General features: G+C 39.8%; 2 protein-coding genes across 15 annotated transcripts in view; one reads left to right on the top strand and one right to left on the bottom strand.

The window, feature by feature from the left end:
• Positions 1-2,907, bottom strand: part of PCYT1B (phosphate cytidylyltransferase 1B, choline) — a 47,086-nt gene extending 44,179 nt beyond the window's left edge. Inside the window, exon 1 of the mRNA XM_040531509.1 lies at positions 1,617-2,907. Coding sequence (XP_040387443.1) covers positions 1,617-1,688 — 72 coding nt within the window. The 5' untranslated portion in view covers positions 1,689-2,907. The remainder of the gene's footprint in view (positions 1-1,616) is intronic.
• A 708-nt stretch (positions 2,908-3,615) lies between these two features.
• POLA1 (DNA polymerase alpha 1, catalytic subunit) overlaps positions 3,616-17,459 on the top strand; it is a 203,219-nt gene continuing 189,375 nt past the window's right edge. For 12 of the 14 annotated variants that reach the window (XM_040531432.1, XM_040531371.1, XM_040531381.1 and 9 more), the window contains exons 1-12: positions 3,642-3,731; positions 4,247-4,371; positions 5,418-5,514; positions 6,004-6,084; positions 6,862-6,977; positions 7,242-7,304; positions 8,791-8,889; positions 10,743-10,938; positions 11,176-11,344; positions 12,228-12,406; positions 15,767-15,879; positions 16,338-16,454. In XM_040531432.1, the coding sequence (XP_040387366.1) occupies positions 3,701-3,731; positions 4,247-4,371; positions 5,418-5,514; positions 6,004-6,084; positions 6,862-6,977; positions 7,242-7,304; positions 8,791-8,889; positions 10,743-10,938; positions 11,176-11,344; positions 12,228-12,406; positions 15,767-15,879; positions 16,338-16,454 (1,386 nt within the window). In that variant the 5' untranslated portion in view covers positions 3,642-3,700. Of the gene's footprint in view, positions 3,732-3,812; positions 3,905-4,246; positions 4,372-5,417; positions 5,515-6,003; positions 6,085-6,861; positions 6,978-7,241; positions 7,305-8,790; positions 8,890-10,742; positions 10,939-11,175; positions 11,345-12,227; positions 12,407-15,766; positions 15,880-16,337; positions 16,455-17,459 lie in introns of those variants that run through there. The other 2 variants (XM_040531361.1, XM_040531486.1) reach the window with 2 other exon arrangements.

Genomic DNA, 17,459 nt, shown 5'->3' with positions numbered 1-17,459 from the left:
CTTCAGCCACATCTTGAAATGTAACAGCCTCTCTGCAATAACGTTTTGCTTACATATTAATTGTTAACTTTTGTGAAATTGTAAAGAGAGAGTGCTGAAAGTAGTTAAAACAGAGACTTTCATGCTATGGCAATAACTGTATGCTTTTGAATACCATTGGTATTAGACTTAATTCTTAGACATTATAATTATGTGAGGGCTCTTTCTCTGTGAGTTTGCCCTAACTTGTCTTCCTTATTTATGTTATAATATTTTGTACTTTTATTCTAGGCTTGAATAGGAATATTGTATGAGGCAAGGAGGTGGTTCAGTTCTGCTCTCTGTTACTGTTAGTATAATTCCACAGATTCAGGTAGAATTGTTAGAAATTGTTGTAATTTAACCACAAGTAGAACTTAACTTTTTTTTTTTTTTAATAATTTCTGGATGTTCATTCCATAGACCTACTTTCTTCTGTCAGAATAGAAATTAATGCAAGCTGTTGTTCTAGTTTCTATTCCATGTTTATGTTTCAGAACCTTTGCATCATAATAGCAGCTTTATTCTCCTTATCCTGGTGTTAGCAGGTAATGTGGTAGGTAATTAAAAATAGATGTGCAGTAAACAAAAGACACTTACAGACCTGGTAGTTAAGGAGCCTGCTCTCTAAACATATGTTTGCATTATCATCTTTATTAATAAACAAATGGAGAAGCATCTGTTTCTTCATATTCTATCAGTCAAATACCCGTGAAAAGTTTTGAAAATGAGCAACTCTTGGTAAGTAATAATTTCAGATTTTTGATTTTTAATTTACTTTATCCGTGCTCGTTTATTAATTTAGTACCCTATGCAGCCAGTACGGGTTGTTAACATGTCACTTGAATAGCCTAGTTTAGTAACTAGCTGCTGAAATGATATAGTCAAAGAAATGAATCATGTTTAACTTAACTCATTTACACCTAATGAGTGATAACATGAATTAATTCAGACCAATAGAAGGAGACCAATATAATTCAGACCAATATAAGTAGGAGAATGAAATACGTGGTGCTTGTGGGTAGCATACACATAAAACATACATACCCATATCCTGTGTAGTAGCATACATATGGACACGATTCTCCACAAAGATACTCACAAAGATACTCTGCCCTCAACAGGGATGTAATAATGAGCAGGCATTTTAAGTTAGTGAAGTTGAATTTGCCATCTCTGCTATAATTCAAGGTCTATTCGCATTCTGTGTTTTATACAACCCCTTGTAACATCAACAGATTTTTTTTCCATCATCAAAAAAAATTACAAAGCATAAGCTTAAAGCATAATGTTGGAATGTGAGAATTTTAACATTTTGTCCTACTGTCTTTGAGACAGATCAAGCATGCCCTATATATAAAAAGGGAGAACACAGTAATCCTCAATACAGTAATTTGTTCTTTTAACAAAGGTTTGATACTATACTCCAATTATACTTTCATGTGTTAATATATACGCCAGTATATATTAACTTGGAGCTCTTGCAGTGAGTTTACAGTATTTTCTATTCATAACTAATATTTTTTGATTCAGAACTTATATCTATACACTTAAATTATAGCTGTAAGAAAACAACATGGAAAATACATCTTTGTCACCTTTCGTTGCAGTCTGGAAGTGCAGGTTTCCTGAGCTTCCTCTTCTGCACTGCGCTTTTGGCTGCCTACCATCTTCGTTACTGTGCTTCTCTCATGCTTTTTTCTGTAGCTATCACACTTTCTTTGAGTGGCTTGAAGCTGCACAGTGAAATTCCCACTTCTTTTACTTAAAAGACAATTGAGAAAAGGTCATGCCAAGTTGCTCTTATACGAGTGTCCCAAGGAAGGCTAAAGACCAGCTCAGAGTAATCTGTGATAAAGCTGTTTAGCAGAGGAAGTCCCAAATGTTGCTGGGTTATTTTGCTTTTCCAAAACAAACTGTCATGGTTCCCCCCTCCCCCCCCCCCCCCCTTTTTTTTTCCTCTTTCCCTGCATCACTTAAATGCTTGTTGTGCTATGCTCTGGGAAACAGATACCTTCTTGTTATGGTCAGAGATGAATGTCAGGATTGAACTAGCATTCATGAAAAAGGCTTTTGTGTGATCTGTGCTGTCCCACAATGGAGCTATGGCAACAACTCCAGTTTGATCAATTAACTGTATCACTGTGTACCGGCTCAAACCATAGCATCACCTGAATGACTAACATTGCACTCTGTGTTTGACAGCTGACAAAGGGTACTGTTTTATTTTAATCAGAAGTGTTAAAATCCAGTCAATTGAACATCACTAAGTCAGGGAAAGATCATCAGCTAGATAGATATATGTGAAATGCAATATCGCTTTATTTTTATTCAAACCGAACAATCTTCTGACATTGTTATTTTACAAATGTCTATTGTAGCTTAAGAAATTGACTACCTTGAGTTTGAACTCCGCTTCATGCTCAGTCATGTGGTCTTATTTGTGAGTATTTTTTAAAAAGGGGGGAAAAAAAAGGCATGGATGCACTGCACCAAATGAAATGACATCTGTAGGTCAGACAGGCATTCTTCTTACAGCTGTCAGTGCTTCCAAGGACGTGGGTGTGCTACAGCTAGGCTGACCTGCAGCTAGCTATTGATTGCCAAGAGGGGTGGTCTCTCCCTCTCTCCCTCTGCGTGCCTGGAAATGGGTGCGCTGCCTGTTGGGTTGGCTGGGGGAGCAGGGCTCTCTCTTGTGGTGCCAGCGAGCTGCTATGTGTGCCTAGGGTGGGCTTTCTGATTGCATCTGAGACAAGGTGCAGCTGTGAGGTGTACAGTGCTGTAGCAAGAACTGGGTAAGTAAGTTAGAAGCGTCAATGTCTAGTAGGTTTGTTAATTTTTTCCTCTTACTAATGCAAAGGAGTTCTTGTGGAGAAGGAAAATAATGTTTGGTTTCAGAACCATGTAAATTCTGTTCCCTAGATATTTGAAAATGAGGTAGTTGGTATGTTCAGGCCAAGTAGTACTAGGTAAGGCTCTGGTAACAGCCTTCCAGCTGTGTGGAGAGTCCTATCTGCTTTCAGACGGCTCTAGTGCTACCTGCCTCCATAAGGAGCCAGGCATCATCTCTCTAGAGTCAATGCCCATGTGTTTTCAGGAGCAGCAAATGCTCCTCAGGTAAGTTTCTCAGGTAAGTTCAGGCAAAGGTGGAAACTTCTCTGGGCAGCGGCTGACTGATGACTGAAAAAAATCAAGGTAAAGCTGTGGCAAGACAGAACAAAACCCACTGTTTTCCCTGTTTTTATTTATTTTCTTTATAAGGACACAGGCGAATCTAATTAGCTTTTTAGTTCAGCAGTTTAATGCCCCAGTTAAATCCAGCTGTTTTTGGAGCTGAGGCGCATCCTTCCCACACAGCCCTTGCCCCTCAGTGGGAGGCTGCCCGAGGGCTTCAGACAGGCGGGCGAAGGGGGCCCGGTACGATAAGGCGAGCAGGACACTTGTTGCCCTGCCACCCCTCTGCGCCCTGGGGCGGGTGAGAAACCCCGAAAGGTTTAAAAAAAAAAAAATAAAAATAAATAAATAAAAGAGAAAAAAAGAGGAGGGGGCGGGGTGAGGGAAGAGGAAGGGAGCGGGGCGGCCGCGGCCGCTGATTGGCTGGCGGCCCGGCGGCGGCTCGCGGGGCGGGCGGCTCGCGCCACTTTCGGGAGCCGTTGGCGCCGGCCGTGCGCGCGCGGACGCCATGGCCGAGAACGGCGCGGGGCGAGCGGGCGGTGAGGCGGGGGGGCGGCGGCGGCGGCGTGCGAGGGGGGCCCCGGGGCGTGAGGGGAGCCCGGGGCCGTGTGGGGCCGTCCCTGTGGACAAGGGGAGGCCCGGGGAGCGGGGCGGCCTCGCGGCGGTGCGGGCCGCTCGGGGCTGCCTGCGGCCGGTTCGCCGTGGGGACGGGGTGAGGGGAGCTGGGACCCCCTGGGGAACGGGGGGGCTTGGGGGGTGACGGGGTTTGGGAGCCGCCTTGGGGGGCCCGGTGGCTGCTTTTCGGGTGTCCCCGCCGAGCGAGGGGCGGCCCTGGGGCTGGTCGCTCTCCCCGTGAAAGGCCGGGCTCTCGGTGGGGCTCCGGGAGTGGCCCCCAGAGTGGCCCTGTGCTCGTGGCCAGCTGTGCGCCACGCTACGGGCGCCTTGGTTTCCAGCAGAGCTCCAGCCAGCCGCTAGCACATCGCCCTGCTCTAAGCACCAGGGGTAACAGCAGCTCGTTGCTAAACGTATTTCCCGTGTTTTTGATCAATTTCAGCCATGGCTGAATCTGGAAGTTTTGCTGCATCACGTTCCAGACGTGAGAAGAAATCTAGGAGAGGCCAGCAAGAAGCACTGGAACGTCTGAAAAAAGCCAAAGCCGGTGAAAAATTAAAATATGAGGTAAACATTCCCTATCTTTTCTCCTTAATAAAAAGGGTATGTGAGCTGAGATGCTTAACTACTATTTTTTGATACATATGCATACTACTATTTTTTGATACATATCAAAAAATTATGAGAAGCAAAAACTGCCTTTCAGCTCAGCTTTCCTTTTTTTTTTTTTTTTAAATGGTGTGCATATTTTAGAATGTAGTTGTCTTGCCGTGTTCTGACATCACTTACTTGTTTCTTTCTGTTTTCAAAACTAAAACAGTTGTAATAATTGCAGGTCAAACATATACAGTATTTGCTTGGGAACTATCCCACAGGGAAGGACCAGCCTCTAAAATTTAATTGCTTTAGTTAATGTTACGGTAGGACTAACTTTTGCTTCTTTCAAACTTAAAATGATCTTAAGCTATAAATGAATTTCAAAGCTGTAAATCCTGAAATGCCTTAATATTGACAAATGTTTCTACCAAGAAAACAATAGTCAAGTATTTCACTGATATAACTGAAATTTGGCAGTATGACATTGTTACTGTCTAATTAATTGCAATGCCAGCAGGAAGAGACCTCCACATTGAGGTGCAGAAGTCTGAAGAAGCCTGAAATACCTACATCCTTAAGATGCAAATTCAGTCAGGCACAGAAGAGCATCTTCAGCATTATTCTTGAGCATATCAAATCACCTTTTTGTTGAGCTCGTCTGGATGCTTAAGGGTAGAGCAAGAGGTCAGAACTGTGGTGGCTTTTTTTTTTCGTAGTGTGAAATGAGCAATAAGGCATCCCAGGTTCAAATGAAATCTCTGCTGGTGTTTCAGTAGATTCAGTATACTGTAATAATTTTAAAGATTAAAAACTGACCTTTTGTCACTGCCAAAAAAAAAGAAACTTAAACTGAATGAATAGCTGTGCCTACTAGCTGTGAATAATTGTGCTTACTAGTTGTGAATAATGGTCTAGGAAGATGTACAGTTCTTGGGAACTTTTGTGTTCTTGTTGATGACCTATATGAATAATTGGTGGAATGGGAGCTGTTAATCATCAGTGTACTTTAACTGAAGGTTGAGGAGTTCACCGGTGTTTATGATGAAGTAGATGAGGAGGAATACTCCAAGATGGTCAGAGAACGGCAGGATGATGACTGGATTGTTGATGATGGTAAGTTAAGAGTCGTTCAGACTAGAGTTATTTTGATTATAGTATTATAACTCAACTGGGTTTCATAATGTTCATGTGTTGACGTAAGTTATATTTCAGTATGTTCCTAGAGTCGTTTCAGTAGACAAAAAAGATGAGCTTTTATATGGAAATGAGTCTTTTCCATTGTTCTCATGGTAGTGTATTAGGATGGTAGTGAAAGTATTTTCCCATTAATAACTGTTTTTGAAATTTTATTTCCAGTTACCAGAGATGTAACTTTAAAAAGAAGTGCTTTAAGTGAGAATTTCTAATTAAACTTGTATTATTATATTTAGTCTAATGGAAGGTGCAGCTGAGAGTGCTGTAGATTTTAGCATTTGCATTTATAACATTTGCTCTATGTTAAAAAAGCATTTAAATATGTGAAATGTTAGATTACGCATATATCTAGAAATATCATGAGACAGAATTTGAAATGTAAATTTATACCAATTTGGTTTTGTACAGATGGGGTGGGTTACTTAGAAGACGGAAGGGAAATCTTTGATGAAGATCTAGATGATGATGCTCTTGGTTCCAGTAAGAAAGGTAGGTTGAACATAGCTGCTGTAGATGATCTTCTGGTTGCTTTTGAAAGGTACCTGAAACGGGCAACTTCTTGGCATCAGTATGTGGTGAATAGGGCCACATGGCATGTTACTTGAAGCTGTGTAGTTCAGTGGCTGTGGCTGGATTCTTTCAGTCTTTGTGATGCAGAGGGTAGTGGTCTGCAAAGTCAGGTAAAGTCACCTCTAACTACTTTACTGCTACCAGGGTAATTTTGCTCTGTCTTCTGGGGGGTATATGTTCACTTCCACAACAAATGCACCTGGGGAAAGTTCTTAGTTTCCAAAGCCATCGGCTAAAGGATGCAAGGTCTCTCTTGCTACTAAAATCCTTACGTGCTCTTATGGATCTGGGATCAAATTATTTTGCCAGCTTTTATCATCTTGGTGGAGCCTGATGTTGAGAATCCAGGCCTAGTGCTTAACTCCTGGACACTTGTTTCTTCTCTGCAGATGCTTCTGTGAAATGTATCTTGGTCCTTTTTCTGGAGTATGGACTTGTATGGATGCAAAGATCATCCCTGAGGTGACTAGGCGAGATATGATGTTGATAGGGCTTTGAATATATATATTTTTTTGGTGCATGATATCCATTAGAAACCTGGCAGTGAACAAAAGGTTATTAGGCTTTGTTTCAGCCAGCAGCATAAAGGTGGAAGAAGTGGGTTACCTCAGCTGTCTATTCCTGCTAATAACTGGACCCTCAAAAATTTAACTTTTTGATGAAGTCACAAGTTTTATCTTTTTTTTTTTTCTGTAGGAAAAGGTGGCAAAGCATCTGCAGTTGATAAAAAGAATGTGAAGAAGTCTGTGGTGTCAAAGCCAAACACAATTAAGTCTATGTTTATTGCCAGTGCTGGGAAGAAAAACACAGATGTAAGTTACTGCATTTTGAATTTTAAAGATTTTTTTAAACTTGTTCCTACTTTTAGTGGGGGTGGAGTAAAGCAAGGGTTTCTTTCAGTTCTTTTGTCTAGTTCCGAACAGGAGCTCTTGCTTATGGAGCATTCCTGAAAATATGCATGTGTTTTGTAGAAACAATTGAGTCATTTGCTGCTAGTGTCCTGATTGGGTTTCCAAATATAGTTAAGAGCTGTCTGGCGATCTTAAAGAAAGATGTTTGGCTATCTTATCTTGCAGAAAACTGTGGACCTCTCAAAGGATGATTTACTAGGGGATATTCTTCAAGATCTAAATGCTGAAGTAAGTGTATAAATCTGCTTGAGACAGTCTAATCCATTTATTTTTCTTGCTGTGGAACATGTAAAGAGAAGAAAGTTCTTCCTCAAATCAAATCATTTGAAGTTGACTTCTGCCCTAGCACATCTGCTTGGTGTATTCCGTGTGTGTACGCAGTCTACCTGTCTGTTGTCTCCACCGCACAGAAGCTGCATGACCGTACTGGTTTGATAAGCCCAAACTAGTCCCTCCTGCTCAGAGACAGTTTATAATGTGACCCAGAGCCCGTGCTAATGCAGCCTTCTAGGCTTCAGTCAGCTTGAGTGGAACAGGACTTGGTGCATCTGGATGACGTGTACCGTATGTGCGCATCACCATGCTCCAGCCAGTGTACTGTAGGGTATTTCTGTCTGGCATGTTTGCGTTCACCGGAGGACATGAGGGAGAACAGGTCAAGCAGATAACAAGATCAAGCAGATGTCTCAACTTCTGCCTGCCTCCTGCTTTCCGTGGTTTGCTCCAGGGAACCAGATGAATACTTCCCCTGAGCTAGGAGTGCCAGATAGCTGCTGCAGCAGCCCAGATTGGACTGTCTCAAATAGGCCATTCCTGCTCATCACTGAGTTTTCAAGGAGTTAATGCCCCTTATCAGGATTTCTCAAAAAGGATTGCTCACATGTAAAAGTGCTGTAGGGAGATAGTAAATTAAAATACATTCTATCATAATAAGCTTAATATGTATATTAGAGAGCAATAAGATGGTTGTAAATATTCCAGTGTAAAGTTATTCTCTTGGTATTTTGGTCTTTTTCACATTTTTACCCCTCCCTAAGATATCTGATTGAGAATTATAATAGTTTAGGCTATCAAAACCCTCAAATCAATAAGCAAATGTATTTTAATGCTGTCAAATTTTGTGGAGTGTTAAGCAGGGGAAATAATGATAGTAATTACACTATGGCTTCTATTTAAATAGTAGCTAGCTATTGTTTTTTGGTGGTGGTGTTTGTTTCCTAACCTTTCTTTCGTTATTATGTGTTGATATGGATGAGTGCAAAATATCTGTACATCTAAATAAGTTGAAATGTTTTTTCCTCTAGTATGACAATGTTGAAAGAGCACTTCTGCCTTTCTTAAGGCATGCATGCTCAGTACTGCTATTTTAGCAGACATGCAGAACATCCCACCAATTATTCTGATACTTGTGCATTAAAAGCATGATTAGGTACTGAAGTGACTACAGTTTGAAAACTGTTTCACTCACTGATGACAGTTTTTTCTCTCAAACTTTTCCAAAAAAATCTAGTGTCTTTCCTGGTGGGCTGATTGCTCAGATAAGTTTTCCTTTCAACGTGGCTGAGTTGTGAATCTGGAGGTTTCTTTGTTTAGTGAATGAGAAATATTGGTGAACTTCTTTCTCTTTGATGGAAAATGTTACTAACCAAGGCAAAAGAAAACACTAAACAACCTTTCTCCATTGTGTCACTGTCTCTTTTTGTTCACTATTCAGACTGTTCAACCAAGTCCACCACCAATTATAATGCTGAAAAGAAAAAGATCTGCTGGAATGCCACTGAATCCTTTCTCTGTACAGTCCCAAACTCCTAAGGTGAAGTAAAAAAAATTTTTTTTACAAGTTCTCATTGATAACTATTAAGCTGTTTTGGTTGGTTTGAATACTGTTGTCTTCTATTTCTGCATTTAGAAATAACTTTTCTCCTTAGCAATGTTACAGTGTAACTTCATGCTTTTTTTTCTTTCTCCCCATCCATGTTAACATAAACAGAATATTACTATATATATGTATCTTTAGTGTAGTAATAGTATGTAGCTTTTACATTTGACAGATTTTGTTTATATAATGTTAGGTATCTCATATGAAGGTGAGCTTCTGCTTTTTCCTCTTTTCCCTAAGAGTAGAAAAGAACTTTGTGGCAAAGAATAGATGATGGGAAATGAAATACGCAGAAGAAAGCGTATCTGTGTTGTGGAAGAGGGTAAGAGACTTCTCTTCTGCAAAATTAGAAAGCAAAGGAAAAACTGAAGCTGTGGATAGAAGTTGACTTTAGTGGAAGATTGGGAGTGAAAGGAGTGACAGTTTGCTGTGGGTGGAAGTCTACTGTTTTGATAAGAGCCCTGGTAAATGGGGAGGACTTCATAGCTGGAGATACAATGATAAACTTGCTAAGAGTCTGTAGAGAGCAAGTGGAGCAGATAAATCTGATTTACCATTAAAATACCAGAACGAAACCTTTTGTGGTACTGAAATCAACTCTTAAGCTGAAAACAGTCACCAGTGGCACTTATTTCAACAGTTGTGTTGGAGCTGAGGAATAATTAAAAAAGTGGGAGACAGAGTTAGAGAGGTTCTGTATCTTTATGGTGCAAAACAGAAGTCACTTTTATAGGAAATATCGAGAAAGAAGTTAATTCCCAGGCAGGCAGTTCTGGTGATAGCTTCTGTGGTCCTAGGAGTCTGGACATTTAGACAATGAAACAGATGGAGAGTACAGCCTTAGAAAATAAATGGGCATGAAAGAACATGATGGCAACTACAGAAAGCAAGAGCAGAAGTATTACTATGAGTAAATTCATTTGGCTGAGCTAGCAAAAATTTCTTTACTGAGGGTAGATTAGATAATGTTTGCTTCTGTTTAAGGTAAAGGATGGACTGAATTTTGTTGACTGCAGTAGAAGTAGCTGAACTGAGATTAAAATCCCAGAAATGATTTTGTGCAACTCTAAATTCTACCTCTGTAAATAACAGCTTTGCCTGAAGTTAAGGTTTGGGGGCTTGCTGCAGGTTAAAGGACAGTAGATGCAGACACCTGTTGTTGGTCATGGTGGAGACCGTTCCGTAGACATCTTCCATGACAAGAGGTTCTGTGGCTGCTGCCATAGTGGTGTCTTGTCTGGAACACAAATTCTTTGTGTACCATCTCGGAGTTCAGGCTTGCGGAGCACGTTGAAACGTGGTATATTTGTCATCTTAGCTCTTCCTGTCATGTCTGTAGGATGAAGATAGCCAGTGGAGAAGTGCTCTGCTCTCCAGTCCCATGCGCTCCTGCAGGCAGCTTACACCCGTGCCTATCAGTAATGAGTTTAAGCGGCCATATTGGCCTTTCCCTGTTGTTCCAGGCTCTGTCCCTGCTTGACATATATTGTCACGTACTTAGCTGACACAGACACAGATTTTAATTTAGGAGTGGGGTCATACTACATAGGAAACTAGTGAAAATAATTATAAACTTGATTAAATGTCAACCACGGCCTGTTGTAAACTGCTTTTTAGAACTATAGAAGGAACTCATTTTGAGGAGTTTTAGTTGTCATGCTGCAGAATACATGAAGCTTTCCCTCTAGCCCTGGTTACTAGTTCTGAAAATAGCAAGTACTAGATTTTTTTTTCCTTTTGTGCTCTTAAAAGAAAAATTTTAAACTCATGTCTAAAATGTTTTTCAGGTAATCACCCCTATATCAAAGAAAGCTCCCGCTCATGTCAGAAAAGAAGCTCTTCCTCCAGCTTCATTTCATCCTAAACATCCCAATTACACAGCAAAATCTGTCATAGCCTCTGAAGAGAATGGAGATACCAAGTATGTGCCAAAAACTACAGAAAATGGAGTGGTGGAGACAATAGAAGAAAAAGCTATTGAAGGTATTGAAAAATCAAAACTCAGGTCTGGACATTGTTTAAATATGGCATGTTAGTGTTGAAACACTTCTTAGTTTACACTAGTTACATGTTTAGCTAGTTTAAACGTAGTCTTTTTTTTGTATATTAACATTGTGTGTTATGTTCATGTGTATGGTTTGCAGTCTGTGCACGCAGATGTAGTATACAGTGTGTCATTTTAATGATTCAAGCCTCTAGTTCTATGTGCAACACTTCCAGATGACGATCAGGGGATGGTGGATTTTGATGATGAGGACTTTGATGAACCTATGGAAGCAGAGCATGTGGGAACTATACCTGAGACAGCTGAAAGCTTGAAAAGAGACAAGGAAGTTGAAAAGAAAGAGACGGAGCAGCTGGAATCTGAGAAGAAAGGGACATCTGCCTTGTAAGGATCTCTTTTTTGTTTTTTAAATTTTTTTCGTTCTAGCAAGAAGCCTTTCAGTATGTACAAGTCTTAAATTAATATTCATATTTGTCTTTGCCAGTAATATAATTGTGATATAGAACGATGACAATCTGATGTGATTTTTTTTTGGCATGAACTTAAAAATGGTCATGTTGAATATGGTTATAGCTACTTTATTGAAAAACACTTAATATTTCTGGGATTTAGCGCATAACAACAATGCTTATTTCAGTATATTGAGGTGACTTAATTTGGATGTGAATGCACTTTGATGCCAATGAGCAAAAATGAGGAATACCTAAAGATGCTTGTTCTAAGCAACCCAGAAGGAATTGCATAACATTAGTTGTAGTTAAAAGTATTGTAGCTAAAAGTAGTTTAACCTTGTGATCAGCTGTTTTTGGAAATAGAAGATTTTTTTCTTCTTCCTTTTTTTTGTTTGAAAAAAAAATCTTGAATGTTTCCATAATTTGAAATTATAAAATAGTCAAGGCTTAAACATCTAATGACTCTCAAAAGGTAGTTTTGTTGAAATAATCTGCTGTTCCCACCGAGCTGCTTTTACAGATGGATGGATTTATTTGTTATGTAAAGGCTTGAATGACTGAGGCTGAAATTGAAGCTAAATGACTTCTGAACCCTGTGTGTTGTGTAATGAGAACCATAGTTGTTATGTGGATTTCTCTCTTTGTTGCTCCATCCTTATTTTCAGAAGAAATTTGAGGAAACTCAACTGCTTGGAATGTTTCTTGGTAGTGGAATGAGTGACCAAAGGTGTGAGAATTCAGGACTGAAAAAAAGTAGAAAGTGATGGTTATAGCAAGGGCACGGTTTTACTTCCTGTTTGTTTCTTCCTCTGCAGAAGTTGTTCTCTCCCAGATGTTTCATGTTGGGACAAGGTTGATGAGGATGAAGCTGATCTGGTGGCGACAGACGTTCAGCTGGACCCCAGTATCCTTCCACTTGTCAATGGGGAAAATGATGATCAAGTCTTGAGATTTTATTGGCTGGATGCTTATGAAGATCAGTACAGTCAGCCAGGTAACCGTTCAGTTAAAGGCAGAAATTGCCATTCTGATTCTTTTTATGCAACGGGGATTTTTACACTTGCCTAAGTTATGTCTGGATACCATTTCTGTCTAGGTCGTGTAACTTGTATAATAACCTCATCTGTTTCTCTGCCACCTTGTCTTCAGTGCAGGGCACTCTGAGTGGGCAAAGAATGTTGTCTCTTGGTCTAGCATAACGCTGGGGTGGTACAAAGGCAGCTACTAGCGCTTCTTGATGTTGGTGACCCATTGGCAATCTTAAAATCTCTGTGCTCTAGGAATAAGCTGATGTTGTTAATTTCTTGTGTAGTGGTGCAAGAGTTGAGCGTGCTTGCTTCTTTTTTCTGGAAACGTACCGTAAAATCCTGGTGGATTAGTAGAAAACCTGTACAATAGCAGTTGCGTGATTTTTATATAAAGGGGAAGGCCCTTTTATAGAAGGAAGAAGGTGGCCTGAAGGATGTAAGCTCTATCTAGATGCTTTTATTCAAACCATGTAATTCTTGAATATTGTTTCTGCATTAGCATCTCTAAGCTACTTTGTGCAGCTGAAGTGTGAATCCCGGCTCTCATACCTTCGTAACTGCACCTTTCTGACTTCCAGCCTTCACATGAGAAGTTGGGTTCACATTGGGTTCACATCTGTTCTCAGCACTTCCCATCTGTCCTTTTCTTTAAAATCTGAGGTTTCTAATTTGTGCTTCATGCAGGCTTACCAGAAGGTTCTTCCGTATCTTGTTGAAGGCATTTTGCCTTGATGCTGTAAGCATTGAGTCAGATATGTTTCTCTGTTACACCTTTCTTTGTAAGTTGGGATGCTGAACTTAATTATGAGACTGTGCTGGGTTGAACAGCTTAGTGATAGGAGTGGTAATAATCATAGATATCTTGATGAAATCAATGGCTCTAATATAAAATTGCTCCTTTTAAAGACCCCACTATTGTTCTTTTCCTTTTTTTTGTCTTCTAAGTCAGTGGTTGCTGAATGGAACGTAATTATGAAAGGATTTCTGTTCTGTGCATGCAAGGAGTGTTCTTTTCTCATTATGACTTTTTCAGGATTGAATAATAAAGACTGCACCTGTTTTCAATTAGTAGTGTAGAAGGGAAAATTTTGGTACAGCTTTTTGTTTAACATGTTCATGATCTTTGTTTATGCCTCATTTGCTGGGATCTCAAATGCATCGCCTGAAGAGTAAATACCATGGCGTAATCATAAGACTCTTTCAAACTTAATGATTTTTGGAGGCTTACTTTTCATAACTCCCCTTGCTATCTCAGGGAGAGAACTTGAGAATTGTAGTCATATTAACATTTTAAAGAAATAATAATTAAAAAAAAAGCCCTTTCTTTCCCTTGAGCAAGACAATTTCCCTGTCTCTTGACTTTGCTTGCCTTTTGATTCATTGGTAACTTGGTCTGTCTTTTCACAGATTTTGTGTTTTTTAAGCTTCTTTTTTTTCCCTTTCTTCCTTCTTTCTACAAACAAGCTTACAGGGGATAGTGTCCAGTATTACTCTTCTCTTGTTTCTTAGTTTTACATGTGAAATGTCTTTGAAGTTGGCCCTGCTTTCAGTGCCCATGTGTCATGGGGTGGGAGGTGTGTGTTTGGGGGCCAGCTGTGACCTCCAAAGGTTCCTTCCATTCTAAATTGATTTGATTCTGTGGAATCTGGCAATTAAGACCACTTATTTGTCTGTGCTAGAGTTGATTGAAGCTCGTCTCTGCAATACAGGTGTCTTTTTATCCTGTATTTGGGCTTCTGTATCCTTCTTTCTACCTCACCTGCTTACATGTACACCTCTGGCAGGTTAACTTCTCGGTGCTCTTAATACTGCCAGCTCTTCAAACAACCAGCTCTTGGTCTGCGGTCTCTACCATAGTTCCGTCTTTTTGTATGATTCACACCCACCTGAGCCCCTCTCTCAGTGATTGCTGGGGAAAAGAACTCCATCTTCCCTGTCACTTAGATCTGTAATTTCAGCTCTTTCTAGATCCTTTTATTCAAACTGTCTAAATCTTGAAGATTGTCTCTGTATTAAAATCTCTAAAATACTTTGTGCAGCTGAAGCATGTATGCTCGCTTTCATCTTCAAAACTGCAACACTCTCTTCTCTATCCTTGACAAAAGTAGTCTTGTTCACATCTATTCCAAGCACTCAAGAAATGATTTTTTCTTAGCCTGTCACTCTAACTCTGTCATCCATCTTAGTGCATCTGCACTGATTTATCTGCTGTCTAATGGAGTAAGAAAGGTACCTTTATATCTGATAGATTGCACGGCAAAGATAATTTACAACTCTTAACAAAGGACGTGTTTCATGGATTGTCAGACCAAGGAGAAACGTAGGTTCCAAAATCTGCCTTATGTGAAACATTGTTTCTGAGACAGTCTCAGCTCTGATATTTCTGATTTCATTAATAGCAGTGTTCTGTAGGGAGCCTGTCTCTCGTGTAATCAAATTCCAAATTATTTATGGAGTTTGAAGGGGAGTCAGGGTTTCAAATTGTACGTGGAAGTTCATTTTACTTGAAAGTCAGCTACACCGCTTCTGTGTTGTGCCACAGTTTACCATCACTTGATAAGCAGCTTGCAGCATTTTGTGCTAATGCCAGATCCTCAGTGGCTCAGAGATGTGCATGTACAGTAATGACATGGTCCACAGCAAAGAGTCAGTTGCATCAGTCCTGCTGTATGTGGTCTTTTTGACATGTCTGCAGGCATTACAACTACATCCAGGATTTCTTGTGACGTAATACAACTTGCAGTGTTCTTATCTGCTAAAAATAGCCAGTTGAAATGTTTTTGAAGTCAATCAACTTCTAGTTTTGTCTTCTGTATGTGTTTCTATAGACTTTGTAAATAATAGAGTCTTAATCTCACAGTACTAACGTGTAGGAAAAGAGGATTAATTGTTCTGGTCTAGCCGAAGAATGAGAAATTGCAGATGACAGAAATGTTTCAGGAGTGATTGACAGCGCAAGCATTCTGATTATCTTCAGCTTTCAGTGACTTCTCCTTCCCTCTCTCTCCTCATGAATTATCAAACTAATGTAGATAGAAATGGAATATCAGATCAGAACTCGGAGACTGGTCGTGTGATGCCATTTTGAATTTCATATATCAGGGTGTTGTTACTATAGTGATGGAGGTAGGGGCATGAAGAACTATGCATACAACCATTTATAAAGCTGGTGTTTAAAACGATTTAGAACGTGCTGATGCACTGGAAAGATTTGTTGTTCAAGGACCTAAACAAGGAAATGGTTGTGTTTCTGTGCTAGAATGTGTGATAGCTGCTTTAAGCAACACTAAGAATATCGAATTCTTTGCTCTGCTGTTATTCCTTAGGCGTGGTATTTTTGTTTGGCAAAGTTTGGATTGAATCGGCAAACACCTACGTCAGCTGTTGCGTGACGGTGAAAAATATTGAGAGAACTGTTTATCTACTGCCACGTGAAACAGTAAGTATATCTTTTAAGCATGTCAAACATAAGTACCTTTCATTCTGATTATGGCAGGTTATGAGTTCTAGTAGTGTGTTTACGGGAGCCGTTGTCTGATGTCGGAGGTAAAGCTATGTGCAATGTATACATGGTATGTCACGTGAGATGCAGAGTAGTGTTGCTGCTTTCCCCCAACCCTAACTATCAAGTGCAGACAAATTGTTATGTTTGGATTTGCTGCTCACGGAGTAAAAATGTCTTGGAGTATTATTAGAAAACTTCAGAGTTTTCTCAACACTCTGTTTCAATTAATATTTTTTAAATATAGGTTTTCCTGGCTGATTGCATTGTAGTATTCCCTTAGAGAGGAAATAAATGGTTCATAGTATCAAAGCAAAATTCAACTTATTGGTCCTGTCAGCTGGCATTTTTTTTTTTAATTTCTGGAACTTGACTCTTTTTTTTTTTTTTTATAGGAAATTGATTTATCTACTGGGAAAGAGACAGAGACTCCGGTAACAATAATGAGCGTCTTCAAGGAATTTAATGACTGCATTTCACCAAAATATAAGATTATGAAGTTCAAATCCAAGGTTTGCATATAAGCATGCTATTTGGTCACTTTCTGTTATGGTTTGAAAGGTGGGAAGTCTGTTGATAAACTATCCAGTGGGAGAGGTTATGCTGAAATGCAAATATCAGATCTTAGTGTCAAAGTTTAAAGTGACTGTTTTTGTTCAGCAGATAGATCAGTACACTGGGATTAGACCGTCTTTATATTTGACCAAATGTCATATTGAGGTTTATATTTTTGCATGTTTTATCTTCTCACACTGGCAGATTTATCTTTTTAATGTGTGCTCTTTGGGGCAGGGATCGTCATAGTGAGCTTATACAAGAGTTAACATGTTGTGAGGACCGTCATCCGGTCTTGAAGCTTAAGCTGGTCTGGCCTTACAGTTGTGTGCAACAGTTCTGCAGTTTTATTGTTGTTGTGCTCCTTTTGCTCAACACATCCTCAAAAGAACATTGAAAAATAGAATGTTGCTGTAATGGAAAATTTGCACATACAATAAGATAATACTTGGCATAACTGCAGGAAAAGAGCTGATACTGCTGTTAGTGTTGCAGATTTGGACCAAATTAGATTGTTAGTGTGAGAAAGCTTGCTCGTTCATCTACGTGTAGTATCTGTCTCGACAGCGCAGGGGGAGAGGGCAGAGGTGGGGAGTTTGTGTGTGGGGAAAGGTAGCTAATTGGAAGAAAAGATTTCTTCAAAATGAAGTGCTCAGAAACTTTTCTGTTCCTTGAAGTAATAACATTAGTCTGGTAAAGCTGGCTTTCGCTGTAATTACTGGTGGCATGGAATTAAGTGTAACTTGTCCCAGGCTAGCGAACTTGTGACTTGATAAGATTCATTCCGGAATAGCTGATCAGCAGTTGGGATGGCAGATAAAAATATAGGAAGAACGAAATTTAACAATTTATACGTGAGGGAAAATAAAAACAAGTAATTCAGGTTGAAAGGAACCTCAGGATGTTATCTAATCCAAAGCTGGAGTACTTTGGGAAGTTTAGGCTGATGAGGTGAAAATGTC

The sequence above is a fragment of the Cygnus olor genome, chromosome 1 (assembly GCF_009769625.2).
Source record: "Cygnus olor isolate bCygOlo1 chromosome 1, bCygOlo1.pri.v2, whole genome shotgun sequence".
Lineage (NCBI taxonomy): Eukaryota > Metazoa > Chordata > Aves > Anseriformes > Anatidae > Cygnus > Cygnus olor.
This window is presented reverse-complemented; position numbering and strand designations above follow the sequence as displayed.